Genomic DNA, 23272 nt, shown 5'->3' on the forward strand with positions numbered 1-23272 from the left:
TTTATTTACTTATCTTTTAAGACCAGGTTGGGTTTAAGCCTTGCTTCTTTAGGAGTATGGACTTTGTCTAACCCATAAGTGTATTCTTAGTATGTAATATAACAAATACTTAAATAGACTTTGATGGCAAGTCATCAAAACATGGATTTTGGTGTCAGGCAGGCCTGAATTTGAATGCCAGTTCAGCTGCTTACTAAGTTTGTGACTTTGGAGACCTTACTTTCATCCTTTGTTCCTCATTTTTCTCATCAACAAAATTTAAGGGGTGTTGGCAGTAATGATTCTATCTACCACAGAGAGTTTCTTTGAGTATTAAATTACATAATACATAAAAATATTGAAGTGCCAGCATTGCAAGCAATTGGTAAGTGCTAGCCATTATATCCATTGCTTTGCAGTTATTTCTCTGAATAGTTTGCAAGTACCTTAATGTCCCTCTTCCTTCCATCAGATGCATATCGCTGTGGCATTATTGACTTTCTTTTCATAACTTTGGCTCTCTTTTCCCAGGAGTGGTCATGTCCAATGGCCAGGTATGGAAGGAGCAAAGAAGGTTCGCCCTGACAACACTGAGGAACTTTGGTTTAGGAAAGAAGAGCTTAGAGGAACGCATTCAGGAAGAGGCTCAGTACCTCATCCAGGCAATAGGAGAGGAGAATGGTGAGTGTGCCACAGAACAAGTGCTGTGGACTGGAGCTCCTTCATTCACTAACCAGATGCTCAATAAGTGCCTACTTACCTGTCTGTCATCCACCACTGTGTAAGGCACAGAGAGGATAAGAGTGCACAGCTAACCATGACCTGCCCTCACGGAGCTTGAGAATTAAGCAGAAGAAGATGCATGTTGAACACTTTGCTGATTTTATTTTATTTTATTTGTGTCTTTTTTGGGCTGCACCCATGGTATATGGAGGTTCCCAGGCTAGGGGTCTAATCAGAGCTGTAGCCACTGGCCTACACCAGAGCCACAGCAACGTGGGATCCAAGCTGCGTCTGCGACCTACACCGCAGCTCATAGTAATGCCGGATTTTTAACCCACTGAGCGAGGCCAGGGATTGAACCCACATCCTCATGGATGCTAGTCAGGTTTGTTAACCACTAAGCCATGACAGGAACTCCTTTTTTATTATTGTTTTTATTTTAAATGCTGGTCATCATTTTGACTTCCCAGGCATTGACTGAGAACTTGTGTGTCAGACCTTGTGTAGGATGCTAGGGCCACTGAGGTGTTTCTGTAATTGGTATGTCATATGTCATGTAGAGTGGACTAGAAAGAAATAGAAAGTGGAGTTCCCATCGTGGCGCAGTGGTTAACGGATCCGACTAGGAACCATGAGGTTGCGGGTTCGGTCCCTGCCCTTGCTCAGTGGGTTAAAGTTCTGGCGTTGCTGTGAGCTGTGGTGTAGGTTGCAGACGCGGCTCGGATCCCGCTTTGCTGTGGCTCTGGCGTAGGCCGGTGGCTACGGCTCCTATTCGACCCCTAGCCTGGGAACCTCCATATGCTGCGGAGCGGCCCAAGAAATAGCAAAAAAAAAAAAAAAAAAAAAAAAAAAAAGAAAGTGGAAATAGAAAGAAACCTTCTGAAGGACCCATCACTTCTTCTGCCTCCAGGACAACCTTTCAACCCTCATTTCAAAATCAACAATGCTGTTTCCAACATCATTTGCTCCATCACATTTGGAGAACGCTTTGACTACCAGGATAATCAGTTCCAGGAGCTGCTGAAGCTGCTGGATGAGGTCATGTGTCTTCAGACATCAGTGTGGTGCCAGGTGAGGCAGTTCTCACTTCCTATCTTTGATCAAGATAATGAGCTGATGACTGACATAGGCAGGTTTGTCCTTTAAAAAAAAAACCTAACATATAACCTTGTAAATTTGACTTTAGCACAACCACATTTGAGGTCATTCTGCTGCTGAATTTAAACTTTAACATTCGCATGAAGCAAAAAACTTTGCATGTCCTATACCTCGAAACCTATGTTGTTTTCTTTAAAAAGCACAACATCACTGTGGCCTTTGAGATCTTCTCTCCATGTCCCTCCTAGCCCACCACCTACATCCTCCCTCAGAAGTCATCTTCTGTGCCTGCCTCTCTCTGGGCTCACTGATTTGAGATTCATAGATTAGTTGATCTTTTTAAAAATTCTGTTTATTTCTCCACTGTATGAATATGACACTGCTTGAAATTCAATTTTCTTTTGATGGAAACTTGAGTGATTTCCAGTGTGGGGATGTCTGAACAAAGCTGCTGTGAGCATTCTTGTTGAATGTTCATGGTGACACTTCCTCTCAATTTTCTTGCATATACATGTGGGCATGAAAATACTTAAAGTTTTCCCAAGTGATTGCAAGACTTACATGCCCATCCTCACTTGATATTATCCATCTTCTTATTTCATAGGTTATAGATTTTGTGGGGTCAAACCTCACCCCTTTGGTGGGCCCTGCCCTGCACGTTTGTTCTGCTAGGCCTGTGACTCTGTCAATCACTCTGCTTACCTTCTTGGTCTCTCAGCCACATTTCTGGACTTGTAAGACACATCTAGGGGAAATTCCGCCTCCAGTCTTGAGGTCACTTCTCTGGTATCTAAAAGAGAATTTACTCATATTTATTTGTGATACGCTTCTTTGCTTGGAAGTTTATGGACACATCACACCACAACTGATAAAGCAGATTGCATGATTCTAGGCACTTTAAAGAGGCATAATGCCTGTGAGCTATTATGATAACTGTCAGTGTTATTTTTGATTAACCTTCCTTATTCTCACTTCTTATCTTGGTAGTCACCCATTCAGTAATTCTGATTTAATCCCTCCTTTTAAGACAGAACCTAGGAAGTCATGAGAGTTCAGTGGGTACCCAGCTGACAATTCAGTTCCCAGGGGAAAAAAAACATTCCTGGGCATAAGATAGAGCAGTGGGGGAGGAGTAAGAAGCATTTCTTAGAGTCCCAAAATAATCCAGGCCCTTCGATATCCAACCACACATACTTATCCTAGGTAATTTTTACAGCCATCTTTTGAAGACGAACTGCTGCATCTTGATGTAATGTGGGAATGTGTAAGCATATCCACATAGTGGTCTACTGGTCTGTGTTAAGTGCTGTATAGATTTTATGCATGTCTCATGAATGCATGCATGTCTCATAACACTGAGGCCCCACTGGCAGCAAGTTAAACTAAGTAGTAACAAATTACATTACCACTACTGTTGTTATTATTATTATTATTATTATTATTATTACTGCCAAATTTGTTTTTTACTTTTTAGGGCCACACCTGCAGCCTATGGGAAGTTCCCGGGGTAGAGCTTGAAACTGAGTTGCAGCTGCAAGTCTACACCACAGCCACAGCAACACCAGTTCCAAGCTGCGTCTACAACCCACACCACAGCCTGAAGCAACGCCGAATCCTTAACCCACTGAATGAGGCCGGGAATCAAACCCACATCCTCACAGGCACTACGTTGTATTCTTAACCTGCTGAGCTGCAATAGGACCTCCTACCAAATTCTTATAGCTAGAAAGGAGCACAGCTAATTATCAATGTCTGTTTCATTTTAAGTTTCGTCAGTTTCCATTGTGTTATACTATTTGTTTACTACCAGATATTAGTAGAGAAATATATTCAAAAACCTCTTTATTTCACTGTAAAATGTCTTACCCACAAGTACAGTACACCTGAGTGGGCAGAAGAATTCATATGTATGTTTAACATATATAGAAACATTGACAGTACATAGATAGATATGTTTTACACTCACGCAAATATATATACAAACATACATATTAGTGGCAATTGCCTTAAAGTGAAATAAAAGAAGATTAGAGAATGGAAAGAGACTGTCAGAGGTGCTGCTGATTGTAAGGATCTGCGAGTAAGACAAGTCCAAGCAGATGACATTTGAGTAGCACCTCAGTGAAGGAAGGGGCTGGAGTCACACAGATTCCAGAGGAAGAGCATTTCCATGCAAGGAACAGCGAATGCACACGCCTAACCAAGAACATCCTTGATGTGACCACAGAGGCCCATGGGGATGGACTGGAAAGAGTAAGACAGGGTGAGATGGCCGAGAGGGATGGCAGAGGAGGTGACAGGAGTGGGAGGGACCAGCTCCCGTAGAGCTCCAGGACAGGAATGATGTGGAATTTGTCTAAAGGCCATGGAAATTCCCTGGAGGATTGAGAGCCAGAAAGGGAAATGAGCTGATCTAAATTGTTAACGGATCCCACCGGCAGCTCCATGGAAGATAGTCTGGGAAGTGGGTCAGGTATAGAACCAAGAAAACTGTGGGAGGCTTTACAGCATCTAGGAAAGAAATGTCTGTGGCTTGTGCAAGGATGACAAAGCACATGGCGTGGTGAGAAGAGGTTGCATTCTGAAACTGGTTGCATTTTGGACGGAGTATGGAAATGCTTTTCCAGGGGATTGAGAAATGTGTTGAGAGAGAGAGAACAAGAGTGAAGAGTGACTCCAAAGGTTAAAGAAAAGAGATGGAAAGAGAAGATGTTTTCCTCGTCTCAGAATGGAAAACTGGAACCACCTTGTTTCTGTGACTCTTTCCTTTTTCAATCAGATTTACAATATCATTCCATGGATAATGAAATTCCTTCCTGGACCCCACCAAACCCTCTTCAGTAATTGGGAGAAACTGAAAATGTTTGTTGCCCATGTGATTGAAAACCACAGGAGAGACTGGAATCCTGCTGAAGCAAGAGACTTCATTGAGGCTTACCTCCAGGAAATAGAAAAGGTGAGGAACCCAGAATTGTTTCCCGAGTTTAGACCTTAAAGAACAAATGAGGGGATTCTAGTTTATTATTGCTGCTATAACGAATTACCACAAACTTGAGAACTTAAAACAACACATATTCATTCTGTTATAATTCTGGAGGTCAGAAGTCTGAAAGGAGGTACACTGGGTTGGAGCTAAGGTGTTGGCAAGGCCGCTTCTCCTGGAGGCTCTAGGGTAGAACCCACTGATTGACATTTCAGCTTCTAGAGGCTGCCCGCACTGCTTGACTGATGGTCCCTTCCTCCATCTTCAAAGTCATAAATGTACCATCATCTCTGTGTTCATCCTTACATCTTCTCTTTATGACTTTCTTCCTCCCTCTTACAAAGACTCTTGTGATTACATTGGACCCACTGGAATAATCCAGAATAATTTTCCATTATGAAGATGCTTAACTTAATCGTATCACAACGTCCCTTCGACCACATAAGTTAGCATCCCTGGGTTCCAGAGATTAGGACGTGAACATCTTTGTGGGTCATTTTTCAGCCTACCCCAGGGAATAAAAACAGTGGTGATGTTTCACAGAATGGAGGAATAACCTTAACTCAGAACTGATGAGAGGACTAGAAAGCAAGATACAGGTTTAGGGTACTTGGCTTGAGACCTTGAGAAAGCCCAAATACAGCCTTGCCTAGCCTATTCTCTGCCCTCTGCACACACCTGAAGGAGCTTTACACAAAGGGAAAAAGGAACATAGTTTTGTTGTTGGTTGGACATGTGCCCAGTACTTACCCCTTCCCTCAGTTCCCCAGTGCAGAAGATGGATAAATTTGAGTTGGATGCAAGAGTTTAGCCTTAAGGGGGAGGACTTTGCCTTCCTTCCTCAACCTCGTACCATCCACTTTCCAGTATGACAGGAGAGAAGTAGGACGAAACCAAACTGGATGTTTAGCCTTTACCATTGTAACCCCTCTGGTTAATAAGACATCACTGCATCAGAGTCATCGTCTATGACCAATCGGATTATTCATCCCTTCTCCTCAAGTTGGCAAAATGGTAGATTTCTTTCCATCTGCTGTCTAATTTCACTTTATTGCCATAACATTAATAGAAGCACTGACTTATCCTTTGAGGGGGAAACGTCACTTATTGTAAAGTGTGCAGGTGAGGGAGGGACCACATACAGAGGAATGTCAATGCATCAAAACTTCTGGAGGAAGGGTCTAGGGATGCGAGAATGGCTGTTGGGATCAGAAAAGTGTAACCTAGAAAGGAAAAGATTAACAGGGAGATGTATGAATTGTTGTACTTTAGAAAAATTTAGTTCATTCTTTCTGGTATCAGAAGAAACATTCCTTGAGGATTTACTGCCTGCCTTTTCCACCTCAGGTAATTCACAGTGCCATCTGAGGAGTGTATGTTGTTATTTGTATTTTATGAAACAGGAAACTGAAACACAGAGTAGTTTAGTAATTTGCTCAAGTCCTACAGATAGTGAAGAATGTGGGTAATATTGGAACCCAAGGCTGTTTTCCAGTGTTCTAATATACTCTCCTGGACTGTGGTTGTAAAAAAAAAAAAAAAATCAGTTGTTTGATTCTCATCTTCAAAAGGTAACAGAGGCTTCCAGCACTTGGGCCAGGAGGGTGATAAGGATGTGGCAGTAATGAGCCTCTGCCTCCTGCAATGGACAAAGGGCAAGTCATTTCTCCTGGGGTCTCTCCTTCCACATTCTCTCTAGGATGACCCCCCATGTGTTGTGACAACCAAGATCCACCTGAATAAACCAATAATTGTTGTACTTTCTAGCATAAGGGTGATGCTACTTCAAGTTTCCAAGAAGAAAACCTCATCTGTAGCACCCTGGACCTCTTCGTTGCTGGAACTGAGACCACGTCAACAACACTGCGCTGGGGTCTGCTGTACATGGCCCTGTACCCTGAAATCCAAGGTGAGCACATCAGTGGGTGGGCCTGGGCCAGGTCATGGTGGGGCCCCTTGGAACACAGTACCCCAGAGGTGAGGCCAGAGGTTTGCCTGCTAGGATGGGGAGACAGGTGGGACAGTCATAGGGCCAGGTCTCCTTGTAATCAAGTACCTTCTTCAGACAGTGTTCAAATGCCATCATCTGGTATATCATGTCCTCTGATATGCCTCTTTTTGCCTGTTCAGCTTCAACTGTGCCCACTCTGCATGGTGGCCTCACTAAATCACGTCGTTGTCCTTATCTGTGCCTCTCGGCCAACACATCTCTTCCCTAGAAGGATAATATAAAATGTATTTCCCTAATTTAACAAAGTGAAATTAGACAGCAGATGGAAAGAAATCTACCATTTTGCCAACTTGAGGAGAAGGAATGAATAATCCAATTGGTCACAGACGATGACTCTGATGCAGTGATGTCTTATTAACCAGAGGGGTTACAATGGTAAAGGCTAAACATCCAGTTTGGTTTCGTCCTACTTCTCTCCTGTCATACTGGAAAGTGGATGGTACGAGGTTGAGGAAGGAAGGCAAAGTCCCCCCCCTTAAGGCTAAACTCTTGCATCCAACTCAAATTTATCCATCTTCTGCACTGGGGAACTGAGGGAAGGGGTAAGTACTGGGCACATGTCCAACCAACAACAAAACTATGTTCCTTTTTCCCTTTGTGTAAAGCTCCTTCAGGTGTGTGCAGAGGGCAGAGAATAGGCTAGGCAAGGCTGTATTTGGGCTTTCTCAAGGTCTCAAGCCAAGTACCCTAAACCTGTATCTTGCTTTCTAGTCCTCTCATCAGTTCTGAGTTAAGGTTATTCCTCCACTCTGTGAAACATCACCACTGTTTTTATTCCCTGGGGTAGAATGAAAAATGACCCACAAAGATGTTCACGTCCTAATCTCTGGAACCCAGGGATGCTAACTTATGTGGTCGAAGGGACGTTGTGATACGATTAAGTTAAGCATCTTCATATTGGAAAATTATTCTGGATTATTCCAGTGGGTCCAATGTAATCACAAGGCTTTGTAAGAGGGAGGAAGAAAGTCATAAAGAGAAGATGTAAGGATGAACACAGAGATGATGGTACATTTAAAACCACTTATTTAGGATATAATTTTGACTTCTCTATTAGAGGCTCCAAAATAACAGTGGCTAAAATAGCATAAAAAAAATGGAAGCAACCCATTGCCTATCAATGGATAAATAAAATGTGGAATGCAATCAAATGTTATTCATCCTTCGAAAGGAAAAAATTCTGACGCATGCTACAACATGGATGAACCTTGAGGACATTATGCTAACCTAAATACTCCTATACAAAAAAAGATATATACTGTATGACTCTATTTATATGACATAACCAAAAAGTCTAATTCATAGAAAATGAAAGTAAAGGGATGGGGTTTTTTTTCCAAGAAACTTAAAATGTTTAATTTCCAAACACATATTTTTTGACAGAAAAGAATAAAGCAAATTATCTAAAATCCTTCAGCCATATGAATATATTACACAGGGAAACAATTTTAGAAGAAAAGCAAAGGGAAATATAAGTTAAAATAATTGGGCTTTTAAAAAAATTTTATTGAAGTATAGTTGATTTACAATGTTGTGTAAATTTCTATCGTACAGCACAGTGATTTAGGGACAGATATACACACATCCATCCCCATAGAGATTTATCATAGGGCACTGAGTAGATCTCCCGGTGCTACACAGCGGGTCCACTTTGATCATCCATTCTATATACAAAAAACACATGGAACACTTTCCAGACCTGCATGTCATCCTTGCACAGGGGCCATGCTAATCTCCTCTGTATCATTCCAATTTTAATGGAATGGTGATTGTCAGACCCTGGGGTTATGGGGACATGGGGAGGTAAGGCTGCTTAGATGTAGAGTTAAATTTTGCAGGATAAAAACTTCAGAGGAGTTCCTGTTGTGGGTCAGTGGTAACAAACCTGACGAATACCCATGAGGATGCGGGTACGATAGGTGGGTTTAGGACCTGGTGCTGCTGTGAGCTGTGGTGTAGGTCTCAGAAGCAACTCAGATCCCCTGTCACTGTGGCTGTGGCATAGGCCAGCAGCTGTGGCTCCAATTAGACCCCTAGCCTGGGAACTTCCATATGCCATGGGTGTGGCCCTAAAAAAATAAAAAATAAATAAATTTTTAAAAAGGAAAAAAATTCTGAGATTGGTTGCACAACTATGTGAATATACTTAAAATTAGTAAACTGTACACATAAATGGTGAAGATGATAAATTATATGTTATGGGTATTTTACTGCAATTTTAGAAGTTTTAAAATTATTTTTCTTTGAATTGAAAATAAATAAACTGGACTCTGCAGAACTTTTGGGGGTCTCAGCTCCTTCCAGTGCATTACTCTGTGTATCTAGAATGACGCCCTTGTAGGCACTCTCAGAGATGGCTGACCACTGAGGCTGCCTTCCCACCAGGTGGAAGGGAAAAAGGAGAAGGAAGCACACATCCTCCTTTCAAGGGCAGGTTCCAAGTGTTAAACATCCTTCTGTGAACATTCTATTGGCAAGAACTTAGTCACAAGGGAATTCAGGTAATGTAGTCTTTAGCTAAGCAACCAGGTTTGGACTAAAATCTCTATTGTTATAGAAAAAGAGGAAAACATATTGAGGCTACATAAGCATTGTTTTCCATGGGTTGGATGGTCCACTAAATCAGTTCATGTACAGCTTGAAACAGCCTTAAGATGAAGATAAGTTTATCCTCACTAATAAGAAGAGGAAACTGAGCTCAAAAATTTCAGTAACTTGCAACAGGAATGTTGTAGAGTTTACCACAACAAACAAGAGTTTGCTAACCAGACTTGTCTTACACCAGGGTCCAGTTTCCACTCAACTGCTTCCCTCTATAGAGCCTACTATAACTTTATCCATTTTGATCCTGATTTTCCATTCCTTAACTTAACCAGGGTCAAAGAAAGTTAATGAATATCAGAATAATGGAACCACCTTTGCTTTTCCAGAGAAAGTCCAAGCTGAGATTGACAGGGTGCTTGGCCAATTACAGCAGCCGAGCACAGCAGCTCGAGAGTCCATGCCCTACACCAACGCCGTCATCCATGAGGTGCAGAGAATGGGCAACATCATCCCCCTGAACGTGCCCCGGGAGGTGGCAGAGGATACCACCCTGGCTGGATACCACCTGCCCAAGGTAGTCTGCAGCTTCAGATCTCCAAATTACACTTTTACAATGATAGGAATCTTAACTGGAAAAGTGACATGTATTCTTGTTCTTGGGAATCACACAGGGGGGAAGAGATATATTGGATAAAATACTATTTTTTTTCCATATATGATCTTTGGAAGCTAGTTCAACTAGGTATTAATAAGTATTATAGAGAGGAAGAGGGATTCCTAAGTCAAAGCCTGGCTTTTCTTTGTTATGAGATTGCTCAGGGTTTTACTACCAGATATGTGTTGTGACTCTTTATGGGGATACAGCAAACAGTAATTCTCAGTCAGACTTTGCCATGAAGTTCAACTTTTTATCTTATTAGATATTCTAACAGGACTAGGAATGTGCTAGAATTAGTTTGGAAAATTCTGCTTCCCAATCCTGGGGAAATAGAATATTGAAATATGAAGGGGAATTTGAGACCACCTGACCCAATATCACATCAATGCTGGAGATTCTAACATAATATCCCCACAGGTGTCCTTCCAGCTCTGACTTACAGCCCGTGATGGGACTATCACCTCACAAGGGAAACCAAGCCAAGCCTGAGCAGTACTAAGTATCAGAACAGTAGAGATAGGGACCAGTGCTGATTCAGCAGTGATTATGTACCATGGACCATACAGGCTCTTTCAGAATGTCTTGATCAGTCCTCAGAATATCCTATTACTCTCATTTTATAAATGTGGAAGCCAAGTCTCAGAGAGTGATTAATCTTACATAGGATCTCTCAGCTGTATAGTGGCAAGAGTTGGGTTCCAGAAGCAGAGCTACTCTGATTCCCAGGTTCATATTTTTTGTACTGCACTGTGTTCTCTCCACAGGAGTTGCTTCGCTTTTGACTTTATAACAATAGTTTTCCCTGGGTCCCTGTTAAATTCCCCACCCCTGTAAAGGAAACTCTGCTCTTACTCTGTCCAGGGTACAGGCAGGCAGCTCTCCTGTGCCCCCTAGTGTCCTCTCTGCACACTGCATGTTTACCCTTCCTGTGCTTTCTCACCACCTTGGTGGTGGGCCTCTGGGGGTGCACCCTAATTTGTCAAAGTCCTTCTGTGTGTGTGGTACTGGGAACAATCTCAAGAGGCAGAACCACAAGTACATACCCATTGGACACCCTTTGGTCACCACCTCTTCAGTGCCAGGAAAACCACCTGTTCCTGAAACTGTTGCATTCAGTATTTTCTAGCTAATTGACCATCTTGTTGATGAGATCTGAGTTGTAAGTGATTTCACAGGTTCTCTTTGCATTTTTATAGCAATTCATGTAGCTCAAAGGAAACAGTCCAGCTCAAAAGACTACTTTCTATTGCAAATTTTTAACATCTGCCTGAAGAATCCTGGGAACCTGGAAGAGCTGTCATTGATTGTATGTTGTAGAGGCTGGCAGCCATAGCTTTGATGTTAAATGACCTAGTTCAAAGCATGGTTCAGCCTCCTCCCACCATGTGAGACATCATATTCAACCTCTCAGAGCTTCAGTTCTTTAGCTGAAAACTTGTACTTAAACCTCCCTCATACGTTGTGGTAAAATGAGACCATGCACATGGAACAATCCATCTAGTGCTTTGTATAGAAAGTACTCAAAATAGCAGTTATTATTTTTTATTATTTCAAGAGATGTTTGTTATGCACCTAAAGTGATCAGGTATGGGAAAACAACCGTGAGGAAAATAATCATGCAAATTTATAATTATAAACAGTGTTAACTGCCCAAGGGGAAAAAAAGTCACTAGTTTATAGAATGATGCAGGTTATCTGCAATGGGGAGTGAGAGCAGGATGGGGCAGAGAAGGCTTCCAAAAGGAGATGACATTTGATCTGAGGATTAAAGGAGGCTTCAGAGCTACCTCACTGACAAAGTGGGGAGGAAGGACATTCCAGCAAGGTGAACAGCATGTAAAGAGGCCTGGAAATGAGAAGCCTGATGTAGTGGGAATGCAGGCAGGAGGAGTGGCTCAGACAGGGCTCAGGTGATGTGTCCTTGATCTAAGGGAGATGGAGCTATTGAAGATTATGCTTCAAGTTCTAGGTGTGGAGGGTGGATGGTATATTGGTGGTATATTGAATTGAAATAATATACAAAAAACTCTGCTTTCAGCATGTGGAACCCAATGGAAGGGGCAAGAGAGGATACAGGCCATAATTAGGCAGCTATTACAGGAGTACAGGCAACCAAGATAGTCACCTAGACCCAGGTGGCAGTGGTGGACTTAAATAGAGGTGACAGAATCAAGAGAAATTTCAAGTAAAATGCACCAGCCTTGCTAAAGATTGGATGAAGGCAGACTGAGGGGAAAGGAAGCAAAAAGGGGGACTCCTGGGTTTTTTGCTGTGTCCCTGGGAGGATGCTGGCTCCTTTTCTTGGGTAAGGGAATCTATTATTAAACCTCCTGGGGACTGCACTAGACATTGGAGGGAAGAGAATGGAGAAACAAAGACATAGGAGAAATTTTTACCTGGGAAGAGCTGCCATAGTTATCACTTCCCGGAGAAGCTGGGTTAATTTTGGTACAGAACTGACAGGCCCCAGTTACATTATTCACTCCTTTGATGCACACATATTCCCTCCATGTCCTGCACTGACATGTAGAGATCCACCTGCAGTCAAGAGTAATCGCACCTCCCTGGTAGCATTCCCAGCAGACAATTCCAGTCCATCATTGTAGCCATGCATGGCATACAGCAGGGTCCTAGGGGTTGGGCTCTGAAGATGGTGGGTTGCAGTGAATGAGGGGGTTCAGGGTACTGTAGCCTTGGTGCGGGAGACCTGGAGACTGACCCACCTTTGCACAGGTGTGTTGTGTGGGTCAGATCTTGCCTGAGTCTTTGCTGTCTTTTCCAGGGGACGATGGTCATAACCAATCTGACTGCACTACATAGCGACCCCACAGAGTGGGCCACCCCAGACACATTCAATCCAGAGCATTTTCTGGAGAATGGAAAGTTTAAGAAAAGGGAAGCCTTTCTGCCTTTCTCAGTAGGTGAGTGGCAGTAAGTAAGAATGTGGGAGTCCCTCTCTCATCCCTTCTTCACTCTTCTCCCTGTGGGGCTTTGCTTCACTTCAAAGGTCTCCCTGCCCAGCCTGGCTCCCTCTTGCTGTTGGTCGTTCCCAGGAGTCCCTGGGCAGAGCATCACCAGGACTGATGCCCTTACTTCCTAAGCCTCTGCTTGACTCTGATGGAGATTCAGCTTCATGTTATTCTGGTCCCAAGAACACTGGGGACAGAAGCTCAGACCCTTCCTGTTGTCCACAGAGAAGATTGGACCTTTGCCACTTGATAGTTTTTAAATATAAGTTTTGGGGTCTTTTTGTTTGTTTTGGTTTGTTTGTTTTTTAAGACCCACCTACTCACAAAGAACCAGGGCCAATTTCTAAGAAGGTGGGGGAGGAGCAAGGAAAGGGGCTGCTTGCTTCTCATTATGGGCATCAGTAATGACTCTTAGTGCCATGGTAACTAGGTAGGACTAGACTCTGCAAGTGCTCCCTGAAGCAGTCTTTTTGCTTTAAATTCTAATGACCCTTTAAAAATCTAGTTAATATGTGTACCTGGTGCATAATTTGAAAGGTATGAAAGAGGATGAGTTAATACCTGCCTCTCATGCTTTCAAGGCAGCCACACCTAAAGGGTGTTTTGACTCATGACATTATTAAATTGTTGAGAAAATATTTTAGTTTTCCAGGTATTGCGTTAGCAAAGTTGCAGAGATCATTTCAAATAATTTTCCAGTTTCTTAATTCTTTGAATATTTCCTGGGCATCTATTATGTGTCAAACATTCAGCCCTGAGGATGTGACATTGAATTAAGCAGAAAAGAAAAAAAAATCCTAAGAAGAATATGTTCTAATGTAGCCTGACAAAGTTCAAATTCCAGTCACCACGTTGCAGATAAAGAAACTGAAGATTAGCTGGATCACCATGGCATCTAAAGTCATCAAGCTTCTGTGGCAGAGCTAGAACTCAATGTTAACCAGGTTTATCAACAACTAAAGCTTATGCTTTTCTTAGCAGTGTCTCCTAAAAAGGTAAGTAAAAGCTACACTGAGCTGACACTGTGAATTTTATAATAGTTCTCTTATCATTAATTTAAATTAAATATTGATTGGTTTTCAGAGACAATATCATTTCTTTGATCATGCCACTAAGGCACGGAAAGGGAGGGACGGGAATGTCAACTCATTTAGTTGTGATCATTCGTGCTGTAACACACTGTCCTGAGTGTATCTGGACTGATTCTGATTGGATCTTTCTCTTTCTTCCTCTGCTTCCGAGTCACCTTTGCTCACATTGGGCAAGTCCCTTCCTAATGTGAAAGCAGACATGAGATGTAGGAATACCTTCCAGTCTCCTGTTTACAAGAGGTTCACGTTTTCTCTTACAGTACACAGTTTCAGCTGTGTTTTCCAAGTATTATAATTATTTTTGCCTCGATGGGTTTTTTGCAATTGAGTGTTGGAACATACCCATTTAATTGCAAACTTCATTGGCACACGATTATCTCATTTAAGTCTTACAGCCACCCAGTTATTAATAGTTAGACAGGAAATGGATCAGTATCTCCTTTCTTAATATAAGGAAACTGGAAATAAGAATTCATATTGAAGATCATGTGCTCAAGGAATTGGCAGAACAGTCTTAGACTCAAGTTTTCTTAGTTCTCATCTAGTGCTCTTTCTTGCACAATTAGAATGTAATTTATTTTCACATTTACAGGCCCTTCCATTTTAAGAGTCACTGGGTTCATATCCTATATATATATATCAGTTATTATATTGCTGCATAACAAAGGTGGAAAATGGTATGACTTAATAAGTATGTATTATTACTCACAAGTCTAGAGCTGAGCAGGGAAATCAACTAATCTTGACTGGGCTCTCTTGCCTCCTTTGGAGGTCAAGTGTCTGGAGCCTGATCCAGGATCACTCAGATGGGACAGGGGGCTCTATTCCAAGGTCTCGCCCATCCTCCAGCAAGCTAGCCCAGCTGGTGCATATGTAGAAGATAAGCTCCCACAAGGGAGAACGGAAGCACACAGCGCCTCTTAAGGGCCAGGCTGGGAACTGACAACCATGACTCACTGCTTTCTGTAGCCCATGAGAGTCATAAAGTCAGCCCCAGGTAAAGGGGAAGGCAGAATACTATAATTTTTAATAAGAGCTGTGAAATCACATTGCAAATGAGGTAGTACAGAAAAGGGAGGAAAATGGAGCTGTTGTTGCAATCAGGTGGCCTTACTGTCTCTCTCTCTCTCTGCCTGAGAAGAATGAAATTCAGACAAGGCAAGCAATTTGGAAATTAACTCAGCTATGCCAGAATGAGGCCTTGCCAACAGAGCAGGAAACAGAAACCTGAAAAGTGCGGGGTTAAAACGTCAGCACCACTGTCGGGCTTTTTCCCACCACACTCCCTTCTTTAGTGTACAGTTGTTTATCTCACTTTTGGTCCAGAAAAGTCAGTCAGGGATGGAATTAGGACACGTGCACAATTCAGGTGGATGGCAAACCTATTTTTCCTCATGTAAGTTTTTCCTCCTAGGTGAGTTCCCACTGACTCAGCAGGTTACAAACCCGGCTAGTATCCATGAAGATGCAGGATTGATCCCTGGCCTTGCTCAGTGGGTTAAGGATCTGACATAGTGGCTTAAGAATCTGGTGTTGCCATGAGCTGTGGTGTAGGTCGCAGACCCGGCCCAGATCCCTAGTGTCTGTGGCTGTTGTATATGCCGGTGGCTGCAGTTCCGATTTGACCCCTAGCCTGGGGGAACCTCCATATGCCAGGGTATGGCCATAAAAAGCAAAAAATAAAAATAAAATTTAAAAATTTAAGAAAGGTTTTCGGAGTTCCTGTCGTGGCGCAGTGGTTAACAAATCCGACTAGGAACCATGAGGTTGCGGGTTCGGTCCCTGCCCTTGCTCAGTGGGTTAAGGATCCGGCGTTGCCGTGAGCTGTGGTGTAGGTTGCAGACGTGGCTGGGATCCGGGATCCTGCGTTGCTGTGGCTCTGGCGTAGGCCGGCAGCTACAGCTCCGATTAGACCCCTAGGTGGGAACCTCCATATGCCGCAGAAGTGGCCCAAAGAAATAGCAAAAAGACAAAAAAAAAAAAAAAAAAAAAGGTTTTCCTCCTTGATCCAGCAAAGAAGCAGACAGCTTCCTGAAAGGTAAGAGGCTGAGTCCTCTTTTTTTCCAATAATAATAATAATAATAATTGGATCATAGGAGTAAGACTAGGAAGAACTTTTCCCCAAAACCCAAGGCCAATTCTCTTATTTTACTAATGAGGTAATTGACCTGGTTATTTACAGATGTTCAGCAGGTGCACCAAGGAGAAAGTCCACCATCGTGTAATCCAGGCTGAAGCTTTGAAATCAAGTAGCCCTCATTTTCATGATTTCAAAAGTAAATTCATTCTAAATGTAATAGTTTGCATTAATAAACAAGGAAGTCCTACTGTATAGCACAAAGAATTTTATCCAATCACTTGAGATAGAACATGATAGAAGATAATATGAGAAAAGAATGTATATATATATATATATATGTGTGTGTGTGTGTGTGTGTGTGTATAAATGAGTCAGTTAGCTATACAACCAAAATTGACAAAACGTTGTAAATCAATTATAATAAAAAACAAAAAACAAAAAAAGTAAATTCACACTTCCTATCTTACTGGTATCTTTGCTCATCTACTTAAGGTAGTTAGGAGAAAGAAAATTTCACATGTTTGACAAGTAAGAAATGATTAGGTCAGTAAGAATAAAGGGTTTGCTCATATCCCAGAGCTGGTTACTGATGGGACTTGTAGTTTAAACCTGCTACTTGAATCTCTGAGTCCAATTTTGTCACAGCATCTCGATTCTTCTAGCAGAATCTTAAGTATTTACAGTACAATCTGATCTGGTACCATTAACACATTTCCTCATGTACTATATGTGATGGGTAAAAAGATAAGGATGGGGGAACAGAGATGAATAGACACACATTGGGGGAAACTCAGACACAAAATAATATGAGAATGATATAATTCTAAAACATGTTTACATTTATTAAACATTTTCGCTGATATTTTCTAATTATATTTGCTGAACAAGTTCTTACAAACAGAGGACAAAATTGAGGCATGCACACTTTAACAATTAACGAAGAATATTTCATTACAGGGAAAATGCAAAGTAGCAAAAACGGTGCATATAATTAACCACAGAGATAATGCCAGTGACTGTGTGCAGGAGAATCCTGATGAGGGCAGTGGGGATGTTAACAAGCGTTCTGTCGGGGTTATTGGAATGCAGACATCTTTCACTGTGTTAACGCTTTTCACAATTCTTTTTCCTTTCTGCAGTGAATATGTATCACTAGGGAGAAAGTTATTCAGACCCATACAAGAGAAACGGAGGTAGAGACCAGTGAGGGCTGTTGTAGCCCAAGTGGGACAAGGAGGGCATTTAGGAAGGGGAGGGGGCAGTGGAGACCTGGAGTGGGGGTCAGAGCACAGTCTGATGAGAAGGGGCCTGCCCTGCAGGAGGGGCCATGGCAGAGAGAGTCCCAGTCATTAAGGAGGAGAACCTGACACAAGGAAAAGATGCCTTACACTTGAGACACCTTGTTCTGATATTGACTTGCTTATACTTTGCAACAGTTTTAAGAATTGAAAAACTTAATGCAGATTTTTAGATTTTTATCTGCACTTGTGTTTTGTGATTGGTAATGGGTTTTGGAAAGACTTTAGGCTAAACACCACTCTCCAGTCACAGTCAACCCAGGCCCCTCCCTTCCTTCATCTACACCCTGAACCTTCACACCTGTGCCTCACCTGCCTGCCCCTGAGGGCTCTGGAGTGTGTGATTGTGGATTGATGCTTTCTGGGCTTGGATGAACCCAGGTGGTTCTGATCAAATAAGCCGAGTCCATAAAGCCCCAGGCCCAGCAGGCCCGCCCCAGGCTCGGGCTTTGCCAGACATGGTAGATCTCAGTCCTTGCTGGGCACAGACACCACCAGGAAGGTAACTCCTTTTACGCTTTTGTCTTGCAGGGAAGCGGGCGTGCCTTGGAGAGCAGCTGGCCAGGACTGAGCTGTTCGTTTTCTTTACTTCCCTTTTACAAAAATTCTCCTTCAGGCCTCCAGACAATGAGAAGCTGAGCCTCAAGTTCAGAATGGGCCTGACCCTCTCCCCAGTCACCTACCGCATCTGTGCAGTTCCCAGGGCATGAGGTTGTGGGGGGTGGAGGGGAAGGAAAGCAGGGAGAATGGGCACCTCCCCCAAGGCAGGGGCTCCTGCTCAGAAGTGAGGGGACAGCATGAAGTGCCTCTGAGCACAGGTCCTAGGAACTGCACTCAGAAGAACCTGGATTCAAACCCCAGCTTTGCCATCTCCAGTGTGGCCCTGGGCAAATCAGTTATGATGTATGTGATTCATTTGCCTTTTCACCTGGGAGATTTAAAGAGGATCATGATTGCTTCTGTAAAGGAAGAACTGCAGTAAAAATTGGGAGAAATAAAAGACTTTAACTGGTTTGGAAACCATAAAGCTCATCATAAAGTCATAGCTGTGATCTGCCTCCTTTCTGCTTCCTTCCTTTTGGGAATTTGCTTCTTGCCTGTTGAGATGGTTTGAGTCAAAATGGTGCCAAATGGTCGATAAGAGAAGTTCGACCCATTGCAGCCTCAGTGGTTGGCCAGAAAGAATGTCATGCTTGGTAGCACTGTGGAGGCTTCTCCTGCTTCTGCCTTAGTTGAGTCCCCCAGGAAAAAAGCAGGGCAGGTAGTGTCCTGATTTATAGGCAGATTTCTACGAAGAAGCAGTTTCTTTTGTTCACCTAAGGACCCATGACCATGACCTTGGTCCCAAGACCAAAGAGAGTGTGACCACAATTAACCAAACCTAGAAAGCATGTATAGGGAGCAAAGGTGGAAATAATTTCTGTCTTTAAGTTGCCTCTTTACCTTAAATCCTCTCTCAGACATTTATATCCAGCCATTTTATATCTGATTTGACAGTGTGGTACTTATGGCTTTTCTCACAATTGGATTGTTGGCTTTTGACTGACAAGTATTCCCAGGTTAAAGTCAACTAAGCAATGTTAGAATATTTTATAGCAGGAACCAGAAATGCCAGAATCCTGCTTGATCCTCCTGTGTGTGGTTCCTGATGGGGGGGAAAAAAGTCCATAAACTGGAAAGCTGGGTACCAGTGATAATTCATGGGGTTTTGTTGCCAACACCAATATGAATACACACAAATCTGGTAAACTGGAGTAAACTTTGTAGAAGATCCTTTTCCTGAAGGCAGTTAGACCTAAGGAATTGAAGTAGCTCAGAACCAAATGAGCCATGAGGACACGAGGCTTTTCTTTCCTCTTACTTGGGATTCATAGGAAAGCCAATTCAATGGAAAAAAAGATATAGAAATAGGAATGGAAGAAGGGAATGTAGAAGGGAGAAAGAATGTGTTTGTGTTTGGCTGGAAGTAGTCTGAACTTGTCAGGGAGAGCCAAGAGAATGTCTGGTAAGTGGTTTGTTTCCTAAACTGTGGGAGGACATTTGGTCTAGACAATAAAGTGAAACCTCAGATGCCCAGCAACATCTACTTCCTTTGTAAACTCCTGGGAAGTTGCAACTCTAGAAAGCACCCCAAATGATATTTCTAGAATAAAAGCAATCAAATCAGGCCTTGAACTTCTGTAACATCTGAGATCTTGTCTTCTTTCTCCCGCGGTCAAATCATCCACGTTGGAGACTGATAAATTGGCCAAATTACTTTCCATTATATGCTCAGTCTCCTCATCTATAAAATGAAGGGCTTTGTTAAGCCATCTCTGAGTTCCATTTCTCCTCTGCTGCACATTTTCATTGGTTCCTGAAGGGAAGGCATTTATCTACTCCCTGTGGAATAGATGGAAAACCCCTGGCACTCATCCTGACCTAATAGATGCAACTGAACCCAGAGCCAAGTAGAGTGTGACCACAATAAACCAGAAAGCTTGCAGACATGACTGGGAGTAGTTGAAATTTCTGGTCATGTAAAATGTCTTTTTCCTTTTTCAAAGTTCATTGGAGAAACTCTAAAATGTATTTCCATCCAAGTGTAAAATAATTCTTAGCTGTATTTTGTTGCTCTCTTATTCCTCATCTATTTTGGACGCTCCAGAGCCCCTCTCTCTCTTCCTTTGTGTGACACATAGTGTGTCAGCACATGACATGTTCTGTGGCATCATGGACAAGGCACAGATTTTTACCACAAAGCAACCCAGGCGGTGGGTCTCTCCTCCACCTGTATCCTGCTGAGACAGACAAGCCCATGCTGCAGTGTCAGTGTCACATCAGGTTGGAGGTGGAAGACCTACAAGCAGCTGAGGAGCAGGGCACTCGGGAGATCCTAAGTTGTACAGAGTGTGTCCAGGTTGGGCGTGGCTGGACCACATGCTCCAGGGAGAGGCTCCAGCAGAGGGGCCACCTCCCAGAGCCCTGTATGTTTACAGACAGGAGGCAGGGCTGGCAAGTAACTAAGTGACAAGGACATAGCTTCCTGGTTGGGTTTCTATGTTAGACCAGGGAACCCCAGTGCTCTACCTGTTCTCCCCTGGAGCCAACTGAAGCTGCTTGTTGCTAAGCTACCAAGAGGGAAGGGGAGGCACTGGGAAGGAGTGTCCAGGGTCTTGGGTTTGTCTCTTCTCAATTCCTGACTGTGACTATCAGCTAAGCATTTAGCCCTCAAGCCTTTGTTTTCTCCCTCAGATACATGTGTCTGCAGGCAGAAACCACACTCTGGTGATGAGGGTATAAATCCAAACATGTGATCCTATCTCTGTAAGCAGATTGATGGCAGGGGACTTAGTAGACTGCAAGGGACAGAGTAATTTTATTCCTACCCCCACCCTCTCTTCCACTCTGTAAACTACTCCTTTTGTCTCTGAACGAATTTTCAGTAGGGCAGGCCCATCCCTTTTCTGGTCACTCTTAGGGAACAAACTTCCCTCTTGCTACATGCACTTCCAAGAAGATTCATTTGTCATCACATGGCGTCAGCCAGTAAGTACACAATTTATATAACTTCCTAAACTAGCTGATGTAGCTTCATTGCTCAACCCAGTTATAGAACTGGAAGCTCTGCAGGCGAGGTCAGTAGGGTGCAGCCAACTCTTCTCTAGACACCACGTGCCCCTCCTTCAACACCACTGCCTCCAGCCCCACCACACCCACCCCAATCTACCAGGGCCCTCCCTCCATGATGCTACTTCGTGCAAGAGAACAGTATGTTGTTTAATGTCCAAGTAGTTGGAAGTTTTTGTTTGATTGTTAGCTTGTTTTCGTCTTTGTGTCTTTTTAGGACTGCACCCCAGGCATAGGGAGGTTCCCAGGCTAGGGGTTGAATCGGAGCTGTAGAGACTGGCCTACACCACAGCCACAGCAACATGGGAACTGAGCTGCGTTTGTGACCTACACCACAGCTCAAGGTAGCACTATATTCTTAACCCACAGATCGAGGCCAGGGATCAAACCCTCGTCCTCATGGATACTAGTCGGGTTTGTTAACCACTGAGCCACTACAGGAACTCCAAATAATTTGAAGTTTTCTACCTATCTTTCTGTTATCGATTTCCAGTTAATTCCGTTGTATTATGAAAGCATAATTTTATTTGTGTACTGATATTTGATAGTGTGTTTTATGTTAGAATGTGATCTATTTTGGTAACTGTTCCTCATGAGCTTGAGAAAAATTTTTGTGCTGCTTTTGTTGGATGATGAATTCCTAAATATCAACCAGATCCAATTGATTGATGGTGCTGTTTGGTTCAACTGATTTTCCGCCTCCTGTTTCTGTCCGTTGGTGGTAGAGGGCTATTCAAGCCTTTATAACAATGAATTCATCTATTTTTCCTTTCAGTTCTACCAGTTTTACCTCATGTGTTTGAAGCTCTGTTAGGTGCATACACATTACAAGATCGCTATGTTTTAAGGATTGACTGTTTATCACTATGTTGTGCCCTTTTTCAATCCATGATAATTTTTCTTGCTCTGATGTCAGCAATTAACACAGCTACTCCAGCTTCCTTTTGATTGGTGTTAGCATGGAATAATCTCCTATCCTTTTAATTTCAATATATCTGTGTATTTATGTTTAAAGTGGTTCTCTAAGCAACATAGGGTCAGATCTTTTTGTGTGTATATTTTGTATGTGATTAGAAAACAAATAACATAAGATCTACGTGCTTTACAAAGTTTTTAAGTGTATAGTACAACACTGTTATCTATGAGCACAATGTGGTACACAAGGTCTGAGAAATTTTCCATCCTGGCATGACTGGAATTCTCTACCAATTGAAAAGAAGTTGTCCCATTTCCTCCTTCCCCCAATCCCTGGCAACCAGCAGTGTGGAGAAATTGGAACACTTTTGCACTGTTGGTGGAAATGTAAAATGGGGCAGCCACTATGGAAAACACCATGGAGGTTCTTCAAAAAATTGAAAATAGAACTACCTTAAGATCCAGCAATCCAAGTTCTTGGGCTTTTATCCAAAACTGAAATCAGAATCTTGAAGAGAGGTTTTCATTTCCATGTTCATTGCAGCATTGTTTATAAAAAGCCAAAAGGTAGAAACAAACTAAATGTCCATTAAGGGATGAATGGATAAAGAAAATGTGGACTATACATACAACGAACTATTCTTCAGCCACAAAGAAGGAAATCTTGTCATATGCTACAATATAGAGGCACCTTGAGGACAATATGCTAAGTGATATACGCCAGCCACAGGAGAAATGTTAATGATTCCGCTTTCCCAAAGTATCAAAAACAGACAACTCATAGAAGGAAGTGTGAAGCCTCCAGGTTTGCTCTTCTCTCTCAGGATTGTTTTGGCTATTCAGGGTCCTTTGTGATACCATATGAATTTTAGGATTATATTTTCTGTATAATTTTATTCCTGTAAAAAGTGCCTTTGGGATTTTGATAGGAATTTCACTCACTTAACAATGGATACTTTTTTAAATGTTCAATTCATGAACGTGGGCTATCTTTCCATGTATTTGTGTCTTCTTTAATTGTGTTCAACAGTATTTTATCATTTTCAGTGTAGAAGTCTATTGCCTTCTTGGTTAAGATTACACACACACACAAATTGTTAGGATTAATAAATGAATTCAGCAAAGTTGCAGGATACAAAATCAACATAAAAAATTGTGTTTCTATACACTAATAATAATCTGAAAGTAGTCTTGTTTTTTTGTCCACTCTGACAGACACTGTCTTTTAATTAGTGCATTTAAACCAATGGTTAATGTGGTTATTGATACAGATTATTATGTACCATGTTCATTTCTGTTTTCTACTCATTACTC

At 42.4% G+C, this 23272-nt stretch overlaps 1 protein-coding gene across 2 annotated transcripts in view; it reads left to right on the plus strand.

Moving 5' to 3' along the window:
* LOC100524940 (cytochrome P450 2J2) overlaps window positions 1-18477 on the plus strand; it is a 30443-nt gene extending 11966 nt beyond the window's left edge. Inside the window, exons 3-9 of one of the 2 annotated variants that reach the window (XM_003127961.6) lie at window positions 511-660; window positions 1613-1773; window positions 4580-4756; window positions 6551-6692; window positions 9725-9912; window positions 12779-12917; window positions 17966-18477. In XM_003127961.6, coding sequence (XP_003128009.5) covers window positions 511-660; window positions 1613-1773; window positions 4580-4756; window positions 6551-6692; window positions 9725-9912; window positions 12779-12917; window positions 17966-18144 — 1136 coding nt within the window. In that variant the 3' untranslated portion in view covers window positions 18145-18477. The remainder of the gene's footprint in view (window positions 1-510; window positions 661-1612; window positions 1774-4579; window positions 4757-6550; window positions 6693-9724; window positions 9913-12778; window positions 12918-17965) is intronic. The other variant, XM_013996310.2, reaches the window with a different exon arrangement.

The sequence above is a fragment of the Sus scrofa genome, chromosome 6, assembly GCF_000003025.6.
Source record: "Sus scrofa isolate TJ Tabasco breed Duroc chromosome 6, Sscrofa11.1, whole genome shotgun sequence".
NCBI lineage: Eukaryota > Metazoa > Chordata > Mammalia > Artiodactyla > Suidae > Sus > Sus scrofa.